General features: G+C 40.0%; 3 protein-coding genes across 5 annotated transcripts; all 3 read left to right on the top strand.

The window, feature by feature from the left end:
- Positions 1-3,618, top strand: pfdn5 (prefoldin 5). Its single transcript, XM_004544915.4, has 6 exons — positions 1-157; positions 390-492; positions 1,214-1,245; positions 1,363-1,437; positions 1,552-1,657; positions 3,321-3,618. Exons 1-6 carry the CDS (start codon positions 92-94, stop codon positions 3,401-3,403), a joined length of 465 nt encoding a protein of 154 aa, XP_004544972.1. The 5' UTR covers positions 1-91; the 3' UTR covers positions 3,404-3,618.
- An 863-nt stretch (positions 3,619-4,481) lies between these two features.
- On the top strand, positions 4,482-15,384 carry larp4ab (La ribonucleoprotein 4Ab). Its single transcript, XM_014408927.4, has 15 exons — positions 4,482-5,143; positions 7,031-7,169; positions 8,272-8,497; positions 8,983-9,119; positions 9,549-9,652; positions 9,940-10,050; positions 10,296-10,349; positions 10,879-11,106; positions 11,325-11,428; positions 11,947-12,108; positions 12,204-12,255; positions 12,377-12,538; positions 12,633-12,751; positions 12,851-13,028; positions 13,193-15,384. The coding sequence occupies exons 1-15, from the start codon at positions 5,141-5,143 to the stop codon at positions 13,559-13,561; spliced, it is 2,148 nt and encodes a 715-aa protein (XP_014264413.1). The 5' UTR covers positions 4,482-5,140; the 3' UTR covers positions 13,562-15,384.
- A 148-nt stretch (positions 15,385-15,532) lies between these two features.
- Positions 15,533-22,345, top strand: atf7b (activating transcription factor 7b). Of its 3 annotated transcripts, none has more exons than XM_012917566.4 (12): positions 15,533-15,835; positions 16,798-16,859; positions 17,098-17,194; positions 17,345-17,472; positions 17,570-17,695; positions 17,785-17,942; positions 18,780-18,876; positions 18,999-19,118; positions 19,245-19,394; positions 19,854-20,027; positions 20,164-20,269; positions 20,416-22,345. In XM_012917566.4, exons 2-12 carry the CDS (start codon positions 16,812-16,814, stop codon positions 20,643-20,645), a joined length of 1,434 nt encoding a protein of 477 aa, XP_012773020.1. In that variant the 5' UTR covers positions 15,533-15,835; positions 16,798-16,811; the 3' UTR covers positions 20,646-22,345. The 3 variants fall into 3 exon arrangements, with proteins under 3 accessions (XP_012773020.1, XP_004544973.1, XP_012773021.1); XM_004544916.5 differs by having other exon boundaries at positions 15,535-15,835; positions 19,839-20,027; XM_012917567.4 differs by having other exon boundaries at positions 15,536-15,835; positions 19,839-20,027; positions 20,389-20,524.
- The last annotated feature ends 1,046 nt before the right edge of the window (positions 22,346-23,391 follow it).

The following is a 23,391-nucleotide window of genomic DNA, read 5'->3' as shown; positions in this document are numbered from 1 at the left end:
CGCAGTGGGGCGATGTTTCAGACTAGTGACGGTCCAGCTCCATAACCCGGAAACAGCATCACTAAAGGTCTCTTAGCATCACGCTTCCAACATGGCGGTGAATCTGACAGACCTCTCCCTGCCTCAATTAGAGGGACTGAAAACCCAGCTAGACCAGGTAGTGTGCCTAGTTTATCCGTGTGTGTGTGGAATGTGTCCTTATAAAGGGGTCTAATCAGAGCTTTAAGCGTTGAGAACGGGCCCGGGTATTCAGCCGGCTAGCACCACTGATGCTAACAGTGCAAACCCATTGTTGTTGATGCTGTCGGCACACCTTATCAAGTCAAGCATAAAACCATTGGTTGGTAACCGTGTGCCACTTGCTTTCTACGCGTTGTGTCTTTTTGCAGGAAGTTGAGTTCTTGACGTCTTCGATAGGTCAGCTCAAAGTTGTCCAGACCAAGTATGTTGAGGCAAAAGATAGCTTGAATGTCCTAAACAAAAACAATAAAGGTGAGTAATAATTTTAACTTCTGACAGCCTACCTCTGGTAGATTGAAAAACATGTTTATCTCAAGACTCAAGAGGCGTGAAACTGACTATATCGGCAATAACTCGTATTATTATATATTAGATGCACCGGTATTCAAATGAAATACAAGTAGCAGCTACTACCCTGTTTATTTACTTCCCCTTTTAACCAACCAGTTAACTGATAAATGTTATGTAGTGAGAGTGAGGAGCAGGTTGAAGACAGCCTAGAGAGGTTTGAAAGTCAGCACAAGTGTTGAATGAATGCCATGTTGATGTCAGAGTAGAAAGATCAGACTGCTTTGAGTTGATGGAAGAACAACAGCAACTCAAATAACCACTCTTAATAACTAAGGTCTAAGACATTCATCGGACGTCCTCTATGAAAAATCAACTACACATCCTGGATTATAGTGTACATGACTAAATTTTGTGGCTATTACCCCTTTCGCAGTTTCAACAAAAAAAAGCAAGAGCAAAACACAGAAGGGCTGAGGCGCTGATCTGAGCTCATATGCACTGTAATGATATAACCAGTCATCACATTAAAAACGACACTTGTTACAACCTTATTAGTTCTTATGACACCCCCCACGACCATTTCTGGCCAAAAACAGAATTCTGCTTTTTCAGTAATGTTTGCTGGAAATCTGTGGCTTAATTTGATTTATTATTACCACCTCCTTTCTCCTCTCTCATATAGGAAAAGAACTCCTTGTGCCTCTTACCAGTTCTGTATCCTTTTGTTTGCACTGGACAGTAAGTGTTTTGCTGTGTTGTATGATGTGCTTTAAATTACGTCACGGTTATCTTGAGCTATGCATGTTTGTCCTTGACATTCCTGTTACTCAGATGTATGTCCCTGGGACATTAAATGATGTGGAACACGTTTTAGTGGATGTGGGGACAGGATACTATGTTGAAAAGGTAAAAAAAATAAAATAAAATTTGCAATTTGAAAAGCCATGAATGGATTATAATGAAACAAAATGTTTAAATGTGTTTGAGTTGTGTTGAGATTTCTCCTTTATGTCTCTGCAGAACGTGGAAGACTCAAAGGCATTCTTTAAGCGCAAAATAGACTTCCTCACAAAGCAGATAGAGAAAATTCAGCCGGCCCTACAGGAAAAACATGCCATGAAACAAGGTAATTTCCTTATCTCGGTGCACCATCATACAATGTGACATTATACTGGTTTTAAGCACTGTATGAGTCAGAATTCTGGCTGGGTTGGAGGGGGATGAAATACTTATTTTATTCAATGACATGCATGTTTCTGGACTTTTTATTTTTTTCTTCAATTAAAATGAAATTATCCTAAAAATTAGACGACAGCAATTATGATTATTTTCACCACATTAATGTCGACTCTTTTTGAATGGATTGAACCTCAGTCTTGAAACTTTACCTTTACCTTTTGATCTCATCGGCAAAGCTTCATGTGTGTATCTTGCAGAGTTGTGATACAGTTGTGGTGACAGATTGTGCCAAATAACAACCAAATTACTCATAGTGCCTTTGCAGTTGTTTCCCGTACAGAAGGTGTCTTCATAAACACATTTTATCATCATTGACAAAAACACAGACTTACAAGGTGAAGATGATATCAGCTGAAAATCCATGTCCACTCATGTGATGAACCACGTTGGATAATAAGTTTGCAATGCAACATAACTCCCCCACATCTTCACTGTGTCTGTGCCAGGCATCGTACTTGTCCTCACTCTGTTTGTTTTGTTTTGTTTTGTTTTTTAGTTCGTTTAGCCTTGGCTTTTTTACAGTACAGTTTTTGTTTTATACACTAAAGAGTAGTAAACTAAATACTTAAGTAGCTTTCAGCATAGCTAGCTAATATGAATTTTGATGAATTAATCTATGAAGATGACATTTGATGACCTCGCCTGTACCCTCAACCTAGTACACTAATGCTGGGTGATTTAACCCATGTGTAAGTTATATAAAACAGCATGTTAGTGTTGTTGGGTTAGTAACGACTTTACACCTTGGCATTTATCAATGAAGATGTGGTTCAACAACCATTAGAACAGTATTCGGGTTTATCCAGGGGTAACTAGGGGCAGAAACCCCCTCACTAACTTTTGATTCAAACACACTCATTTTGTTCTAATAGTCAGGAATTAAATATGACAGAAACCACTCAGAAAAGAGCTTCAAGGGTTATTCTGAGTAAGCTATGAAGGGTAATAGAGCTAAAATACAATAAAAGTCGTTCATCAAATCACCTGAGTGAATAGTTCAAATGTGAAGAAAAGCAATGTTTTCAGCCTCTCCCATCCAACAGGAACAGCATGCTAAATTAAGAAACAGCTCAACTGAAAGTCATTTGTATGCTTATGAACTGCTCAGTCTTTAAATTTGGCACATTTCCTGCCCCCCTACTGTCTGTATTGCAATGGAATTCCTGCACTACGCAGGGGTTAGTCTAAGGAGGGGCCAAATGTCACTTTAGTGACTATTCTTTGGGATTTGGATAATATAAATTATTAATCTAGCAAGGATTTTATGTATATTCTTATTGATTAAACTAGCAATATATAAAGAAACTAAATGTTTTTTCTGGGACAGCAAATGTTTGATCAGTGGACTTATGAACCATGACTGTTTTTTTTTTGTTTTTTGTTTTTTGTTTTTTTATGAAGCCATGTGTTGAGTCTTTAACATTAAAGAATAACGATAATTTCCAGTGTCCATGCCATTACAAAAGATGGGTATGAGTGCATATCGGAAAATGTTAATGTTAATCGATAGCAGCGTTGAATTTATATTATACTTGTCTTCTTTTTTGCAGCTGTAATTGAAGTAATGAACATGAAGATCCAGCAGTTACAACAGAGCCAACAAGCCTCGCAAATGGGGACCACCAAGGCATAATAAGAACAGCTGTTTGAACTCCTTATGAGCAGGAGGATTTTTTTAGTTTGTGTTGAGAAAACATGCTTCAATCTGACGAGCACAAACCTTGTTTCAAATATATTACAAGTAGCCTGTTGTTATTGTAAAGCAGCCATATGCGCTTGGTCAATTTTAAATTAAATTGGGTGTCCAGCATGTTTGATTATTAAAGAGGTCACTGTGGATTCAATGAACATTGAAGTGTTTGTGTTATTGTGTTTATCAGTGAAAGTCAATAAGGACAGCTGTTTTGTTTGTAAGACTGAAGATTGTAAAAATGCACTACTAGACTCTACTTTGGTACTACTTACAAGACGCTGCACTCCCACTCCCATGTTTTTATTTATTCTGGTTAATTAAATTCACAGGGGCTGCGCCATCCTTTCTGACTTGTTTAGCTGGGGTTTAGAAGGGGTTGGGTTAGAATGAAGCTTGCAGGGCTTTAAAAGGCAGACAGTGATCATTGTTTCTGTGTTGCAGTGTTTCAGGTGTTAGCAGGGATTTTGATTTATTGCACAGGCTGGGTAATCAGTAATCCACTAATCACATAGTGTTGTGCAAATTGTGTTGCTTTTGAAAGACTGTGGTAAACGAAGTCCCTGTAATAAGTTTGACTGAGGTAAATCTCAAAAACAGTGACCTCTACAGGACATTTTGACTGTTTCAGAGTAAACTACAGCTTCTCCCCACGGCCATGTGCTTAGGATCATGAGACTTTGACCCCTTCAGGCTGAAGGTGGGCAGGGCCATACTTAAATTGCAAGGTCACTGTAGAAGGCCACAATTGCCCTTAAAAAAAAAAAAAAAAAAAAAAGTAATGTGACACCATTAAATAAAATTGGAACTAGCTTATTAAATGTCAAATTAAATGAATCGTTAACTTATTTATACTGATAAATTATTTCACTTTGTAATTAATAGCAGTTTTTTTAATGATCTAATTTTGTCAGTCCTCCACAGTTCTGATTTAATTTGCAGATTTAATCAGCCAAAAGTGAAATCACGTGTGCGGGTTTTATGAGAGCTGCGTTGATTCAATCGACATGATTTCATCAGTATTGTCGTGCTGGAGCAGCACCGTGTCAAGTTCCACCCACTAATTACTGTTTAGGTGAACTTCGCCCGGTAACCCAGTTTTGTCCGAACTGCATGCTGTCACAGTTCACATTTTAAAAACTCTCCTTGCTTTTACTTTTCCTACTGCGACAACACGAACTTATTGGACTGGCTCTTTCCAAAGCTAATTCAAGGCTGTTTGGCAGTACTCCGTTTCCTGAGGTCACAGATGGTTGCTATGCTGCGTTGCTGTTGCCGTGGAGGCGGAGTGCAGCCTGTCGGGACGGTCGGTTGAAGATAGAGGACGTAACTGTCACATGCTGGAGGAGAGTAGCGAAGTTTATCTGCGGGATGAGGATCTGAATGGAAGAAATTCATGAGTAAAATGGATAGTGCTTGTTAAAAAATATAGCGAAAAAAGTTTTCGGTGTCTTAAAGATAACAGATCTCAAAGTTGTCGTGCGCGCGGACGTGCCTTTGGAACTGGAGCGCGAGCTGTCGTTTAACCGTACTGCCGCAGTTGTTGGAAGAGACCTTAATTAAACGTAGACACCAAGATCAGCAACTTCGACTTACGATATTTAATAGCAAACTTCGCACGACAATTGAACTATCGGTTCCCCGCGACTGACGAGGACCTACGGAGAAGATCAAATCAGCATGGTGAGTTTTGACGAGGCCTTGTTGCTAGCTAACGAGCAGCAACCTGTTTGCTTCCTTTCTCTCGTTTCACACACGCGTGCTGTGTGAAGTTTCTCAGATACTTGTGTGCTTTTTCTTTGATTACACTACACTTTGTCTTTACGTTTCTCATTCACCACAAGCACTTCTCTTGCATTATTTTAACATGTCAAACACATTAGCTTAGTTTAGCAGTACGAAGTGTAGCCGGTGTCGTGTGCGGGTAAGACGAGAGCGAGTTAGCGAAACATGGTGGTGTCACTTGTTACATATGGCAACGTTACGGTAGGACACCAACCAAAGACCCTATTCGGCAAACACGTATTTACGAACTCATTGACTTGGTGTTGCTGCTTTACGAGTAACACTCGGTGTGCGTTTTAAAGTTGGATTACACGTGTAGTAAATATGGCACGTGATTTGTGTTAAACGTTAGCACCACTGTAGCTGAATAGCCCGTGATAAAGGTCATAGCACTATGCGACGTTCATTGTGAAAATATAAGAACACGTACAGCAGGGGTAATGATGATCGATGACAGCCATTTTAACCAGAGGGAGACTTATTTAAGCGAACTTTAAATGAACACAGTGAATATCACTTCGTGTTTGAAAGCGCTCAGGCATGTCGGTGCCATGTGCTCTTCTCGACCCTCAAAGTACTTCTAGTATTTCACTGTAAACCCAGACCTGCTGCTTTTGTAATACAGTGTTGGAAAGCAGATTGGATTGAAAATAAGATTCTAGTACTGTGTAGCTACTCTAAATATTGCACACTCGAGATTTTACAATGGATGACAGGTCAAACTGCCTTATTCGAGTCATGCTGCCTTGAGGCGGGTCTGCGCCATGTACGGGTGTATGTGAGCGACTGAGAGGCGGAACAATGGTGATAAGCAAGCCAATGAAAATTCAGCTGGGGCTTACGTGCGTATGCGTGTCAATGCTTTAGTAGTACTACTTCAGGGCTCCGGTGAATGTGTGTGAAGAGTCGACACATTTGCAAAGCTGGATTAAAGGATCGCTAATGAACAGAGTTCATCCATTGGATTGGCTCTGATGTATAATGCTAAATTAGCTTTGAATGTCTATTTAGGATCTTGACTGACCTGTCTTGTTGATTGACTTGACATATGGCACACAAATGTTTTTTGACACTTGAGACTCATCATTTAGGGGGTGGGAAAGCGCATCTGTAACCGGAAGGTCGCCGATTCGTTCCCCGGGCTCTCTGTCCTGGTCGTTGTGTCCTTGGGCAAGACACTTTACCCTACCGCCTACTGGTGATGGCCAGAGGGGCCGATGGCGCGATATGGCAGCCTCGCTTCTGTCAGTCTGCCCCAGGGCAGCTGTGGCTACAACTGTAGCTGCCTCCACCCACCAGTGTGTGAATGCGAGAGTGAATGAATAGTGGCATTGTAAAGCGCTTTGGGTTCCTTGAAAAGCGCTGTATAAATCCAATCTATTATTATTATTATTATTATTATTATTATTATTATTATGACTCATTCAATTTGTTTTGTTTTTTTTAAAACTCCAGTACATGTATTAAAAAAATATCAAATCAAAAATATCAATTAAGACCACAGTGCAGTAAGTACAACACTAAAGTAATCTCTTTATTCAGTAATATACATGTTTTTACACTATACAAGGCTGTACACAATCTCTCATTTTTAAAAATTACATTTACTCTTGCTACAATTCGTCCAGTCTTACTTTCACTCCACTTTGAGTGACATATTTGAATACCACTTTCTTATGATTGATGAATGTTTCTCAGAAATTAGTAACCTACCAACTGTATGCAATTATGTGTAATGTTTGAAGGAAAAAGCTATTTATTCTGTCTCTTTTAATGATCATGCAGGTTACCACAAAGGGAGCGGGCCTGAACCCCAATGCCAAAGTGTGGCAGGAGATTCCTGCCCAACAGAGTGAGAGTCCCGAGGAGATGGACAATGCTCCATGGCTCAATACCTGCCCTCCTCCTGCTGAAATGACCGAAGGTATGTTTGCAGGGAAGAAAAAGTTAGTTCCTCTTATATGGTACTACACTAAAACCAAACGTTCTCACTTGTACAGTGTTTTTTTTTTAAATAAAAAAATAGGGAGTTGCTGTGTGGCAAGTATAGACATGTATAGTAAAATTATAGACATGGTATGAGGAAATGGTTGAGGTTGCTTCTCTTGTCCATGGGAGTGTGCAGTAAATGCAAACATGACAAACTTTGTTTTGTGTATTATAGTATCAACAGTTATGACATAAATGTTGCACAGTGAGGATTGAATGAATTAAGTGTTCAGGTTCACTAAACTGAAAATTGCTGACCAAACAGTAGGACCGGAGTGCAACAAAAGTTGGTTGGTTTTCATGAATGAGATTGGGGGGGGGGTTGTTAGTGTGCTCCTGTATTTATCAGGTTCATATTGTGTAGCAAAGTTTGGTCTTGCAGTTTTGTGTTGAAGGCCAATGAAGTTTTGCTTTGTTTTTATTCCCCACCCCCCTGGAAGACCCATGAAGGTTGAGTTCTGTATTGTCCTTGACACTTCTCAAGCAGACAAACAGTCATTTCCTTTAATAAGCCCTTTGGCAAGTCTGAAACACTGGCCCATCTAATTTCATCACTTAGATTGTGCAAGTGGTACACTCTGTCATTTTAAGAAGACAGATATTGTGTCACTGATGCTTTGACTCATTTATACATATTGATTACTGTACCGATTGTCATCACCCATTTTTCTGTAGCCTTTTCTGCTAAAGTCTTATAATCAGATGTTTGAATTTCACTGGCAGTTGATCCACAATTTGGAGTTCACGTATTCACATGTCATTTTACATGCATGTAGTTGAACTAATTGGAAATCTCTTGGATTAGAGTTTGCTTAGCTCTCATTTTGATGTTAAGGGCCCGCAGGGTTATAGTTTATAGCCCGTTATAGTTTCAGTGTAGTCCTCAAAAGATATATCTCCATAGGATGAAACCTTGCACTTGTAATATTTGAAATAATGAAACATTTTTAGTGAGATTGCACAAAGGTGCACTCAGTCCTGTTGTGTACTACTTTATTGAATGTGACACTTATCACTTGGCTACTGTTTTCTCTTAGATTACTCAGATGTTCCCTCTTCAGGAGGTAAAGGATACTACAGTGAAAACGTGGACAGCATTGCTGAGTATACCCCTGTGAATGACATCAGTCCGTCTGACCAGGGGTATTTAGGCTTTGACCCACAGTGCGAATCCGCCATAGATAATTCATCTGAGGTGCAGGCGATGTCCGAAGAGAGTTTGAGACAGTCTTTAAAGGAACGTCTCGAGTTCTTCTTTTCTAGGTGAGTTGTGTATAATGTTTTGTTGCCTTAATGGGACAGCAGTAATTACTGAATTTACTTTGTTTCATAACTGTAAGAAGCCATTTAACTTTTAATTGGAGTATATTCTTATATTGAGTCATTGGTGTCTGAAGTTTCTAATTTGGCTTAACTGCGGTTTTCATCTTGATTCAGCTGCACAAACAATAATTCAGGCCGATAGTGATTTAATGTTCTGAAATGTCTTTAGTATTTGCGAACTCTGTGCTTATTGAACAAAACTTATTTTAATTTAAATTATTTTATAGTGACATGTTAAATTGGACAATGTCTAACACAAAAGTGCTTAATAAATGGCTTTCCTACACTAATGTAAATGATTTAACATCAACCCCACCACCAACCACCATCATCATTTTGGTTGTTAAAAGGTTGATGTTTGTGTTTTACTATTACTGCAAAGAAAAAGCTGTAACTCAGAGAGACCAATGTTTTGGGTATTGCAGAGAGAATCTTTCAAAGGACCTCTACTTGATATCCCAGATGGATGGTGATCAGTTTGTTCCCATTTGGACACTTGCTTGTATGGAGAACATTAAAGCTCTTACCACTGACATGGACCTCATTCTGGATGTACTGCGAGGTACAAGTGCTTCTGTTTGTCGTTGTTTCACATAGACAGGCTGATACTTTTAAAAGTTTTGAACTCTAATAGTTCTTAAACTGCTACCTGCTCCAGCTTGATCAAATATAGAAGATTTAATGTAAGACTTTTTATTTATTAGGTAAATGCAATTACCTAGTTTACTACTTAAAGTGCCCATTGTTACTTTTTAAAAAGTAATGCATTACATACTTGAAAGAATTCATTACATTCCTTTTGTTTTACTCTTAGTGTGTGGTTAATTTACCACATAAATAAGATTATTCACAGTGTCTACCAACTTTAAACTGGCTACAGTGGAGCAAAGGTCTTTCATAGCTATTACATAAATGGGATATGTCAGTTGTCTTCAGCTGCACTGTGAAGATTTAGGAAAATAATTAAAAAAAAATTTTTTTTTTTAATAAGCCTCCCCCATGGTGCAAGTTGATGAAACTGGGAAGAAGGTTCGACCAAACCACAGTCGCTGCATCATTATTCTAAGAGAAGTGCCGGAGACAACCCCAGTTGAGGTAAAGACGACTCCTACATGCTAATAAAATATTGCTCTGTAACCCCATACTGTCTGACTGAATAGTAAAATCTACAAACGAGGGCTGGAAACTGATTGTGCTTGCATAAATTGTGATAACTATTGTCAAGTCAGCTTTAGATGATTAAAATATTGTGTGGTAGTGTGTATGCTGTAGCTGAGTGATAGCTCTTTTTCTTTTCGGTCAGACTTTGCATGCTGACTTGTGGAGAGTGATGGAATGGTCTGTTTTAGGTCAAAATGTTTCATGTTGTGTTCCTCTCACAGGAAGTAGAGGCTCTTTTTAAGAGTGAACACTGCCCGAAACTGTTAAGTGTTGAGTTTGCGCACAACAGCAACTGGTACATAACTTTTCAGTCAGACATGGATGCACTACAGGTACGTCCCCTTATGAATTACCACAAGCTACTTTTACTTATTTTTAAACTGGTTGTACAATTTTAGGTTTACACAACCAGTTAAATATTCTATTATTACCTGGCATATTTAACTTAAAATTGCTAAATCTCACTACCAAGCAGGTGCAGTACTTTCTGATCTTTTCATGTTTCACTAAGGTTCTGCATTAAAGGAAAGAGCATTTCTACCACATTTTCTTTACTGTTTTCTTTTCTTGCCCTCAGGCTTACAGATACCTAAGAGAGGAAGTTAAAATGTTCCAAGGGAAACCAATCATGGTGAGTCAGTCAGTGCTTGTTATAGATGTATGGAGCTTGCTACGCTTTGTTTTTCACTTGATAAGCAAGAATGGGGATTTTTTTTTTTTTTTTTTTTTTTTTTTTTAAAGGGCTTTTAAAAAAAGTTTTTCTATCAGTGATATTTTTGCTGGACTTTGTTATGACATCGTGTGCCCTGCTCTTTTATCTGATGGAGCAAATAACACTGATTTGTTGATGGTCCTGTTTAAGCCCCAGTGATGATCAGTATCGCGCTTGGAAGGACCCATATGGACTGTGGCTGGCTGGGTGGAACCTTTCACTGGCTTTCTTAAAATCTGTCTGTTTCTATGCTGTTCCTCTCTCCCTTATTTTTCTTTTATACTCCTTCCCCTCCTCCCCCTCAACACCTTTCTTTCCTCCTAGTCGGTGCAGTTTTTATGGCCTAATGACCGTGAGATTATGAGATCTGAGGGGACTAAGGACAGTAGAGCTATATGGGTCCTGTGGAAATGTTATATCGATATTGATTCACTCATTTTCCCTGCAGGCCCGCATTAAGGCCATTAATACATTCTTTGGCAAGAATGGCTTCTGTAGCATCCAGGATTCAGGTGTGTACAGTCAACATGCTCCACTGCAGGCCCCATATGACTCAAGTGCTCCAGTGTACATGCAGTCGATGTACAGCCCTCAGCAGCAATACCCTGTTTATCCTATTGTGTCTCCCTCCTGGAATCCTCAGCCATCAAACATGCCTTATTTCGAAACACCGCTGGTGAGAACCTTAATATACTATTCAGAATGTCCCATAAAGCTGCTATGTTATTTATTTTAATGTTTTTAATGCTGTTCAAATTAATGGCAGTCTCCATTGTAGCTAATATTTATAACCTCTGTAAACTCAAAGTTAATATTAGAAGTATCAGAGGGTTTTTTTTGTTTTGTTTTTTTTAGTTACATTTGTAATGATTTTTCCTGTTTGGTGATATGCAGGCACCTTTCCCCAACAGTGGATATATGAATGGTTACAGCAGTTCCGGGAACTACAAAGCTAACTCAAGCTCCATCAACACACATGCTGCTATGACCAGGAACCGGTATGTACAGTTATGATACAAACTTTTAGTTTATTAGATCAGTGCAGACTTGAAGTTACCATCAGATAAGATAAAACTTTATTAATCCCTCGGGTGGGCTCCTCTGGGAAATTCGGTTTCCAAAAGCACAGCACCGACCATCAGGTGCTGGCAGTGTTTGTTGTAAGCTTTAATTTAGGTAATTAAGGACTTTGAACTTGGTAAAATACTTTCTGCGGATGGTAATGCTAGCATTAACTTAAATGGAACGCAGTTTGGTACCAGTCCTTCCGGAGTCCATTATTTTGCTTCAGGACTGAAACTTTGTTCTTTAAAAAAAACAAAGGAGAAAAAAAAGAGTACTGTCAGTTTCCTCTGTTATTGTCATTTGCAAACCAATAAAGATGAGCTTTCTTGCATTGGTCTTGTGTTCACTCGTTTTATTAAAAAAAAAAAGTGTACAATCCTGTCAAACTATGCTTTTGTGGTAGCGCTTGATTTCTGTAGTAAAACTTGTAATTTTTTTTGTGTGCACCTAGAAATCATTTAAGAGGTCATCCCAGGCCTGGAGATGTGCACTCTTCTTTTGCTCCAAGGAACCGGTTGGATGGTGTGTCTGGTCCACAGGTCCTGCAAACACAACAGCTGATCTCTCTGGCCTCCTTCAACCTTAAAGATGTGAGCGGGTCTGGACGGGGCAGGTGAGTTGGTGTTATCCTACACTTACCCCTGTTAACACTAAAACGGTTTCCAATCTGATGTGGCAGTCTAATGGTATGTTTGTTTGTTTTTATAGAAGAGGCCCCAATAGAAGCACAAGGAGAAAAAGGGAAGATGAGCAGGCAACGGTCAGTCGGTTTCCTCTTTTCGTGCTCTTCATTTAAGAAGTTGACTGCCTGGACTGTGTCCTACAGTGTCTTGGTGTGCTGCTTTTTAATATATTGAATTTTATTTCTTCATTCAATGTAGAAGCCCGTCCCTGTACCGGAGGCCAAGGCATCGCATCCAAAGTTTGACCTGGCAGCCTCCAATTTTCCACCTCTGCCAGGATCTGTGGTCAGTATGCAGGAGGAAAGTGTCCCTGAGATGCGCCTTTCTGATATTGTGCGTGGCCTGAAGGTGACAAACAAGGTGAATATGTTGCCTCTCCTGGTGCTTTCTATCCTTAAGACTCTTTACAAAATGAGGTAAAATATAAATGCACAAATTTTAATTGTCATTACAGTCTGTCGGCAAAGATGTTCCCACAAACATCGCAGAAGGTCCTGTAAACAAACCTGATCCTGTAATTCCACCTAAACCTGCTGTTGTGTCCACACAAACAACCACTCCACCAGTCTCAAGGTAACCTTTGCTTCAGGCTAATATATCAGTGAATAACAAAGGTATTGAGTCTTCAACAATTCACTTATCCCTTACTTTTTTTTTTTTGTATACGTTTAGTGATTCTCTTGTCGTAAAGGAAGAGGATAAAACTGAAGCTCCTGTAACAAAGGAAAATGTCTCCTCATCCGCACAAACTCACACACAATCACCTTCAGAACATGCTCCCTCCACCTGCAGCCAGGCTCTTTCTACCGAAACATCTTCATCGCTTCCCACATCTCCAACATCAGAACCGGTAAGGACTTATTTTGTGCTGCTTATCACATTATATTGTCTTGTAACATCAGCTTACAACTCTCCAAACTCAGCGTGTTTTGTCATCTTGTTGTTGTTGTTGTTGTTGTTGTTGTTGTTTTTTTTTTTTTTTATTTAAACTGTGGTTCCCTGTTCTTTCACCAGGGTCTAAAAAAGCTCAGTTATGCAGAGGTGTGCCAGAAGCTGGCCAAAGAACCGCTGCCAGCACAATTGCCCTCTCCCTCCACTCCCACCTCTTCAGACAGCCAACCCCTGCAAGAGCTCAAGGTAAACAGGGTGGAGGAGCCTCGTCCCAATGGCCGACAAACTGCAGAGAAACGTGGAGATAAACGGCCTCCTCGGCAACCACTGCGCTCCTTCAGAGGGGGAAGTGGCCAAGCCAGAGTCCGAGAGCCAGGGCAGAAGATTCGGGAACATCAGAAGGGCCTGAACACTGGGAAACGATTTTCACCACAGCGGGCAGCCAGACGCAGTGGCAAAGAACAGAATATCCCTCCAAGTTCACCAAAGTAACCAAAGGGTGGGGGAAAATGAACTGAAAACAGAAAAGAATATATGTACATATGTAATATATAAAGACAGATGCCTATATTTCATTTCATGAGTTTGTCACATCTCTTTAGATTACTGCAGGCCTGAAATTATTTGAAAAATTATAAATAGATTTTCCTTTTCGGAAAAATGTCGTCATGGATGGAATCGCAGGGTTCGCGGTGATGAAGCATACTTTGCTGAAAGTAGTGTCATGATATGATATGAGGATGTCCCTGTACATTTGTTGAATTTGTGGCATCTACATCTGTGGTTTAGAAAATATGAGACCTTGTGTCTCTTTTTAAACATGTAATTAACAAGTAATCTGAAAAACTAGTATCTATTGTCAGTTATCCATGGACTTGACATGTTCAGCTTCAGAGTGGGTTGAACTTTTGAAAGGTAAGAGTAGCAATATTTGTAGAAATGTTTGTAGACACTTGTTCTACGACTAGTGAATCTTGTCTTGAACTTATAATACTTGTTGGGTTTTGTGTTTTGCAATAATTTTCCTTTGTGGCACAAATATTGGATCAATACCGCTAACATTGGAATAAGTGGAGCAGATCTGCTTATGTCATTTTTACTAGACTTTACAAACCTTTTTTCTTTTTCATAAATTATAAATATCTAATTATTCTATCAGTGCTAATGGTTGGTGGATGTAGGCAGGAAAGTGTTTGACCAGATCTTGGTGATGTTGGCATCTGCTTTGTAAAGTACAAGTAAAAAGGGTTTGTTTTGTTTTTTTTCAGCTAACTTTGGTTTCTATTTCACAAAACCAGTGTACACTGGGATTAGGTAAATAATCCAGTTAACTAGGTCATTGTAGTAATTTGGTGTTTGTGGTTCCTTCATAGTTTCAGATTGTTGAAGTGGAACAGTCATGCTGACTCAAGTCTTCGTCAGTGAACCCTCTTTACTACTAAAATATTATGAATGGCCTGAGGGACAGGGAGCAGAAATTTTCCCCTCAATGTTGAATGTTTTCACTGCTTGATTTCAAAAGTAGCATTTTTATTGCTTGAATCACACGTGCTGAATGTAGCTGTGGATCTCAAACCATTTTTAATGATTTTTAACATGTATGTTTTGTGTTTGCAAATTCAGTTTTTGTTTGTCCACATGGTAGTGTATTTTGTTGTTAGCGTTGACTACATGTTATTCAGTGTTTGTAATGTTGATGAATTGGTGTGTAGACTAATTTTTATTAGCGGTTAGGTTCTGATCTGTAATGCAGCTTGTGGCTTGACAATGAATATCTTTCAGTTACAAATGACAGAAGGGTATTGGGATGGATTTTTCAACTTGTTCTTAGATTTTCTTAAATATGGTTAAAAGAGATGAGTAATTTAAGATAGAATTCAGATGTTAACAGGGAATTTACAAGACAGGCTGTACACTCTAGTAATCAGTAGTTTATACTGGATTTTTATTTATTTTATTTTATTTTTTTAAAGTGTGCAGCTGACTGACACTGCTTGTGTTTTAGACTATAAGGAGTTATCAAACCAAACTCCTAGTGCCTTAATGGGATTTAATTTCATTGTAAAAATGCTGTAAACCACCTCATTTTGAGGCAACAAAAGTTTCAGTTCATTCTGTAGGACTTGCCCTTTTTTTTTTTTTTTTTTTTTTTTTTTTTTAAACTTACCAAAACAATTTCAATCTTGTGCGAATCCTGATTTTTTTTTTTCTTTTTTTTTTTTTTTTTTTTAAAATGGGCTGGACATTTTTCGGAGTACATTGGTTTATGCGCTGAGTTATAGTAGCTTGATGTATTCAAAAAAATAAAGGTTTTATTTTTTAAAATTGGTTTTGGTTTTTTGTGTTTTAAGCCAGAAAACAAAATCTGTTCAAGGATTTCAACATGCCATCTGCCAAGTAAACATCCGGAAATAAACATTATGTAACTGCTGTAGGCGCGTTTGGCTTAGTCTTCAGTGGGTGTGTTCATAGCTTTCGCTGGTAGTTGACGCGAACACAGCGGAATATATATGTAGAGTTGACATAACGGCACATTGAGATAAAAGTCAGGGAATATGTAATGATTCATATAATATCAATCTTATTTCGTGTAAAATCTACGATTCCTCCCGCATAGAGAAATCCTGTTACATAATAACTCTTCCAAGTTCTCTCGCGGTATTTGGATAATGGAAGTGTCAAGAGTGTCAACAACGGCCAAGCAGCAGCACAGCAGCGCTGTCCGGAGCTGGGAGGGGGGGAGTGAAGAGGCAGTCTAAACGTGGGGTAAGTTTAGGGCATACTTTAGTAAAATGTAATGTAAATCGTCATTTAAAGAAAAAAAAAATGTGTGTGTGTATATATATGTGTCTGGATATTCATAAGGCATGCACCGCGCTCATACAGTCGTGGCTTGGTATATGGGCACTATTTAGCATTAGCGTGCTAACGTGTAATGCTAGCTACTAAGTTGGCGGACGTGTTAGTGTAACTTAAGGCAAGCTAACGAAGCTTCCATTAGCACTTAGCATGAGCTCAGCTAGGGGATTGTACTTGCACTAAACAGCTTTATTTGCTAGACGTGCCGCGCCTTCTGATATTTGGAATGAGTTTGTTCAATGTTAGCTTCCATGTTCGCTATAATGACACGTATGTCAGGTTGTGGAAAACAGTATTTCACGTGCTTAGCAATGTGGATGTGCTACCTTGCGGCCCATTTCTCATTAAGTCATAGCTAACCAGTAATGGATTGGTAACCTGTGTGTCCTGTCCACAGTCTGTAACCCATGTCTTATAGCTAACTACATAGCCGGACTACATCGACAGCGCTAATAGCCAACGCCAGTGACTCGATCCTGTTAAGTGGAGGTTGCATGGTGAGGTGCTTTGGCTCTTGCTGCCTCATCGTTGAACGCTAGTCCCACATTATACCCAACCGAGTCTAAAGAAATGCTCAAAACAGGCCCACAGTCTTCGGCCTGTGTCCCTCCTATAATAATAATAATAATAATAATATCCAGATGTTATTGTGATTTTGGTGACAGATGAGCAGGCACGTGTAAATTATGACGATTTAGATTGTAGTTCTTATCAGCTCCATGACACTCAAGCTGATGCTGTAGGTTAAGAACATTTGGTAGTAACATATCTGGTGCCCTTATGTAATATGTCTTGGGAACCTGAACATCAGCTGGTTTATCGCCTAATAAATTGGATGACATTGCTGTGTTTGTTGCTTTCTTTTACAGATCATTTGTCTGAGATGGCGGATGACCGGCCCTTTGTATGCACTGCCCCAGGATGTGGGCAGGTATGATTTCTTAAGACATACCCCTAACTCTAAACAGCCATAGGAGTCTGAATCTCTGCTTTTTATTCTCGTTATTAACTGAACCCAGCTTAGCTCACCAATTACGACTGCTGATAAGGTGCTGTGTAATGTATGATGAAACATTGCTTTAATAGTGGAAACCAGGCGTTATTAATCTCGCATCAGGATTAAAACTGTCTTGATATTCCTTAAATGTCATGTGTGGTGTCTTTTGCAGAGATTCACAAATGAAGATCACCTGTCAGTACACAAACACAAGCATGAAATGACATTAAAATTTGGTCCTGCCAGGACAGACTCTGTTATCATTGCAGGTAATGGCATCGCCATTTGTCTTTTTTTTAATTAATCTGTGCTGAGGAGGTGGTCAGTGCTCTGAATAGATGAATTGTATATAATAGTCTGTGTCTGAAGGTGATATTTTTGTCCACTAATACTGACAGTTTTTTTTTGTTTTTTGGCAGACCAAACCCCCACTCCCACACGTTTTCTGAAGAACTGTGAGGAGGTCGGTTTGTTCAATGAGCTGGCCACCTCCTTCGAGCAAGAGTTTTGCAAAACGCAGGAAGATGATCAGAGGACGAAAAACCCGGTGAGAAAGACAGGGTTACTGTAGATCACGCAGTGTGCTGGTTTCAAGATAAAATTTGAAGGCTTTCATCTTCTCATCTTTGCTTTTGGTCTTCAAGGCCGCATCTTTACAAACACCATCTGAAGTAAAAGATGAGGATGAGGGGCCCTTACAAGTCGATTCTTCTCCTCCTGGAACTCCTGATTCCTCGTCCAGCATGTCAGAAAACAGCAGAGACTCTAGGGTGAGAGCTGTGTTGTAATTTGCTGTCCTTGCACGCACGTAAAAATAATGGACACACAAAAATAGTTACATTGCTTAATTTATTAACAGGAGATCTACACAAAGCCCGTGGCAAGCTCTGCTCCCACTCCAACTATTGTGCGTCCTGGTTCTCTTCCCCTTCACATGAGTAATGACTCACTACACCCCACGTTGCCATCTCCAACCTCCGTCATCACACAAGCTCCACCCTCCAACAGACAGCTTGGGTAAAATAATTTAGGTTGCTGTGGTTTGCTTTACTGTTTTACTGTTTGGACCATGCTGACAATTTGTAAAACTTAAAATGAATTAACTGCTGGTAAAATGTAGAAATTATAAGTCTAATTTCACATGACCAACTAGCAAGAAAGTCAGTAATCCAGTCCAACCAGAAATCAAAGATGGGGCGGTTTGATTTTTACCTGGTGGGGAGATATGCTCCTATTAATTAGAAAGTCTATATTTGTCAGTCACTTTTATTGAACCATAAAGTGCCTTTTAGACTCTGCGTCTGTTATTTATTAGCCATCATTTATGGCCATTGTAAAGCTGTTGCAGTTTTTTGTGCAAAAGAAAGCATCACTTTTTTTCTCTTTTAACAAATTGTTTCTCTACCAATATTTAAACTTTTTTGAGACACTCACCCCAAACTTAGAAATATAGCTACCTCTTCAGCGAATCTCTTATCCGTAGACTTGGATTACAGTAAGCAGCTGTAGTTGTTGTGTTGTACCACAGTTTAGCATCTTTTTGTTTTTTAATTTCCAAAAGAAGTATGGTTACTATCATCGTATGTGTCTTGATCTACTATGGAAATTGAGGCAGGTGTTGGAGAGCTGCAGCTCTGCACCACTCCGATTCTCCAGACTTGCGTGTTCCTCAAGCCAAGCTTAACTTTGAGAACTTTTGAGTCACATCTTCATGCTGCTTGTGTAAGCTCTGTACAGTTAACTCATGAAGAAGTGTTCATCGGAAAAGTGAAACACTGTAAGCCTGATCTCTGCTCTATCAGTGGGAACACAGTGGAGAAGCACCTATTTACAAATGTCTAATCTGGCCAACAGCTCTCCCACAGGCTCGTATCCACTGGTGAGGCACCTCCCTAATGGACAGGCAGTTCCTCTCTTGCCCAGTCCTGTGCAGATGACCTCAGTTATATCTGTAAGATATTTTCCAGAAAAATGAAAAACTATACAACAAATTGTAATTGGGATGGAATTTTAACATATCCTTTTGGTTTTTCCCCTCTCATCCACTTTATGGATATTCGTTGCTATGTGGAGCTTGCGAGGCCAGTGAACACAGTGCCTAACATCCCTGGGATTCCAGGACCGCCTGTTGGAGGCGCTAGCAGTGGTTCATCCTCCCCATCTGGCTATACTCTTCACTCTGAGGCAAAGATGGTGAGACCATCAGTTGTACTTTCATCATTTTGTAGGCTGCTGGCTAAACATTTCATTTACATAAACAAACGAATGACATTTATAAAACTTTTACATGACCTGGGTGTTGTCTCTGTGTCTTTTTAGCGGTTGAAGGCAGCTCTAACTCATCAGGGCCCAGGAGCACAAGATAGCATCAGTGGGGGGTCAGGATCCATCCCTGCTGTTCCACAGCGACAGGAACAAAGCCAGCAGCCCTCTCAAAACTCTGATGCACCATCACCTGCCCAACCACAGGTAGGTAGTGCACATATCACACAAGTTATGTGGTCCTAGAGCACACCTAGGACTATAGACTGTTAAATGTGTGTGATGAAGGAAAACCTTTGAATGTTCCCTCAAAAAGCTAAATGAGACTCAATGCTAACAGCTGTAGTTTTCACATTATTGATGGCATCAAAGAGAAAAATTTAGCAGAATGTCAGGCTTGTCCAACATTTGTGCTCATATATGCAAAATAAAGGCCGAGTCAGTTTAAGTCAAGCATGAGCATTGGATTGAGTGTGTTTTGGTTTGGATGCTTTAATTTGACAGTTAAGGGCACCAAATTGTCTGCTACCCCTGATTTTTTACCCCTGTTAAATGTCAGAAGTTCCTGATGCAGTTGTTCTGTTCTCCCCCACTTACTGATCACATTTGGGTTTACAAGTAGCCAACTTTTACCCCCTCCTCATTCTCCAGGTGTCCCCTGCTCAGCCAACAGGGGGCAGGCGGCGGCGAGCAGCAGAGATGGACCCTGACGAGAGGAGGCAGCGTTTTCTGGAAAGGAATCGGGCAGCTGCTTCCCGCTGCAGGCAAAAGCGGAAGCTGTGGGTGAACTCTCTGGAGAAAAAAGCAGAAGATCTGGCCAACATGAACGTCTCCCTCACAGTGAGTCGTCTCCAGGGCGTAACATCAAGCATGTAAACACCCTGGCGGTCATAAATGGGTTTCTGTGGTGATATGGCAATAACGGGGCATGATGGGAATGATTTATGTACTGTATTTCTTTTTGTGCTGCTGTCAGAATGAAGTAACCCATCTGAGGAATGAGGTGGCACAGCTGAAGCAGCTTCTCCTGGCCCACAAGGACTGCCCTGTCACTATTATGCAGAAGAAGGCAGCTTTATTAGGTAACCAGTTGAGATAATGAACTGACCATCAGACTTCTTGTACTGTGTCACTTGTGCCAGGATTCATCTGTCACTTCATCCCATCTAATGCATTATTTTTACTCGCTCACCTCTCTAAGGGTGAATGTTGCTCTCTCTGTCTGTAGCTGCAGGAGGAGAGGAAACCTCCAGGGATACTTCCACTGAACCCATCGGCTCCCCAGCGGCAGTCATTCAGCACGTGCCGTCGCCCTCGGCAACAAGTCCGGGGGCCACCATCAACGGGCTGAGCGTGCGGGCTGCAGAGGCGGTGGCCATGTCGGTCTTGGCCGGCATGGGATCGGGCCAGGCTGCAGGGGTTGTCATGGCAATGCAGCCGCAGTCCGCCCCGAGATGATCCGCAGACACTTAATAGACCAGAATGAACTCGAGTGGCATTCGGAGGTCGGACTCGTGCAAAGATTTCTGAAAAGAGGAACCTGCCCTCAAATCCCTCTCCCCTTCCAACCCACACCCCAAAACTAAGATCCACTTCCACACCCACCCAATTCCCTCGCAGTCGCCGATAATCACACAAAGACGCGGCACAGTGCCTCCATCAGCCCTCCACTCCAAGCAGGCTCCCTTTTTCATTGAAGCTTCGTCACTCTCTCTATGTAAATATGAATTACATGTCAGACACTCACTCTGCAGGGTTTGGGGTAAGTTCTTGTTCAGTTCTGACACTTGGGAAAGGTTTAAAGGCTCGAGAAGAAAAATCTGAATCAGAAACATCGTTTTTTTGTAACTTCCTTTCACAAAGCCACTGTAGTCCACCTTCTTCCTACACACTGGTTGTGATGAGTTCTTTTTTTTTCTTTTTATTTGTCCTTCCCAGGCTGACACTTTTTCTGTAAAATATCTTGTATTTTTCATGTGTAAGAAAAGATTTTTTATGCCGGATATGTTAGTCAGATAATGTTTTGCTAATGCAGTGAAAGTCTGAGGAGAGCTGAATGCAGTGAGCAGTAGCCTGGAAAGTGTTTATATTGTTTTGTTTTCAACCTGTTCTTTCAGTTTTGAGTTAATACACTTGTCGCTTTAGTCAGCTGAGTTCTTAGCAAACCAAATTGTAGATGGTGTTCACTGTTTACCCTGTGATTGTGTGCCTGACACTTTTTTTTTTTAAATCATGTATTTTAACCCATTCAGAATGGATGACATGTTAGTCCTGTGTATGAAACCCTATTGACTGCATGGAGTATTTAAGGGTGAAGATTACCACTGTTTGTGATTCATCCTATTCACTGTTTTCATGTTATTTTTTGGTTCTCTAACATTGTTATCAATGCAAAAATCATTGTAAGGATTCCATCCTCGGTCCTAATGTAACACACTTGAAAAGTTTGATCCTTCAGACGGCCTTTAAATGATAATCATACGTAGATTTTTAAACTCCAGTACCCATGCATTTCAGTTGAGGAAAGACTAGTGCAATATATTTTTCTATTGAATATCGATGTTCTTGCATTTAGATGACATGTGTAGCCCAGCTGCTGAGGGGGTGGTGGGTGTTTGGTCGAGTTTTAAAAGCTAAAGTTATGAGGTGACCAAAGCAAATGTGAAGATAAGTATTCTTGAGTGAATGAGATTTGTGATTAGTGTGCATTTTTAGAGAGTTACAGGTGTCCTGGTCTTGTGTGCTTTCCACCTTTTGACGAGCCGTCTTGTATAATGAAGTAGACTCAATACTTGTGCACGGTGCTTCTTTTTAATTGCAAGTTTTAAAATGCAGCTTATTTTATATGGCATTGTACTTCCAAGACTATCATATTGCCCCCCTCCCTGTTGCTCTTTTATAACATGTCTTTATTTTAAGATGTTTATTTTTGCTCTGTGGGTATGTTAGACCCCCACCCCCCAATTCATGTAATAGTACTTCCCCTTAATTTGTAAAGAGGACAGTTTTTAAGTGTTTAGCGACAGTGAATCCACATGGGAAAATGTCTTGGAAGGAGTTTACTCAGGCCTCAAGATGGGATACATTATTTGTGTACAGTCTCAACTAATGAATAAGTTGTCTTGAGCAAATAATAAAAATAAATTAACGAACCTGAATTGTGCTTCAGTAATAGTATGTTGGGGTTAAAAGTAAGCTGCTTTTAAGCCTGCAAGTCGTTTTTCATTAAACTTATCGCATCTTTTTGGGTGCAGCTGATGAAACAATGGCATAAAAATTTCCACTTTTTTTTTTTTTGGTTGGTGGAAAACCAAAAACAAGTTAAAGGGTGTTAAATGCAGGATCTAGACCACTGATTGAAACATAACTCTAAACATAGTGTTGCCTTTACTGCTGTCAAAATAGGTTGGTTAACCTGGCCAAAAGGGCAACAACGTAGATGCATAGAAACACAAATTCTGTTTGTTATATAAATATTATTATAATTATACAAATTAACAGTATTTACTCAAATAAAATAGTTGCACACAGATCTCACCAGGGCTTGACATGGTTAAGACGAACCCCTGAAGTTCAAACTGATCATTAGATTTAAAGGGACTTTGAACATGGCAGAGTTGTTGTGTCAGGTGGGGGTGGTCTGAGTAATTCAGAAACTGGTTATCTAGTAGGATTTTTCACACAAGCACACCAGCCTAGAGATGGTTATTTCCATGCCACCTTGAGCACACCCAAACTTGTCTGATCTCAAAAACTAAGCAGGTAAGCAGGTCTGGCCTGGTTAGTACTTTGATGGCAGACCGCCTTGGCATACCAGGTGCTCTAAGTTTGGGTTGGCTTTAGCTCAGGAGGCGACTACTAAACGGAAAGTTGGTGGTTCAATCCCTGGCTCCTCCAGTCTGTATGCCAGATATCCTTGGGCAAGATACTAACCTCATGTTGCGCTCTGATGCATCCATTGGAGTGTGAATGTTGGATAAAAAGTGCTTGTATGAATGAGTGAATAAGGTAAGTTGTATAAAGTGACGCCATATAAGAACCAGTCTATTAAAGTTTTACAGAGACTGGTCTGAAAAAGTGAAAGCATCCAGTAATTCTCTGGATGTAAGAAGAGAATCACCAGACTGCTTTGAACTGACAGCAAGGATAACTCAAGTAAATACTTGTTACAAACGAAGTATGCAGAAGAGCATGTCTGAATGCA

The sequence above is a fragment of the Maylandia zebra genome, linkage group LG5 (assembly GCF_041146795.1).
Source record: "Maylandia zebra isolate NMK-2024a linkage group LG5, Mzebra_GT3a, whole genome shotgun sequence".
In the NCBI taxonomy this organism is placed as follows: Eukaryota; Metazoa; Chordata; class Actinopteri; order Cichliformes; family Cichlidae; genus Maylandia; species Maylandia zebra.
Note: the sequence above shows the minus strand (reverse complement) of the source record. Positions and strands in the feature narration are given on the sequence as shown.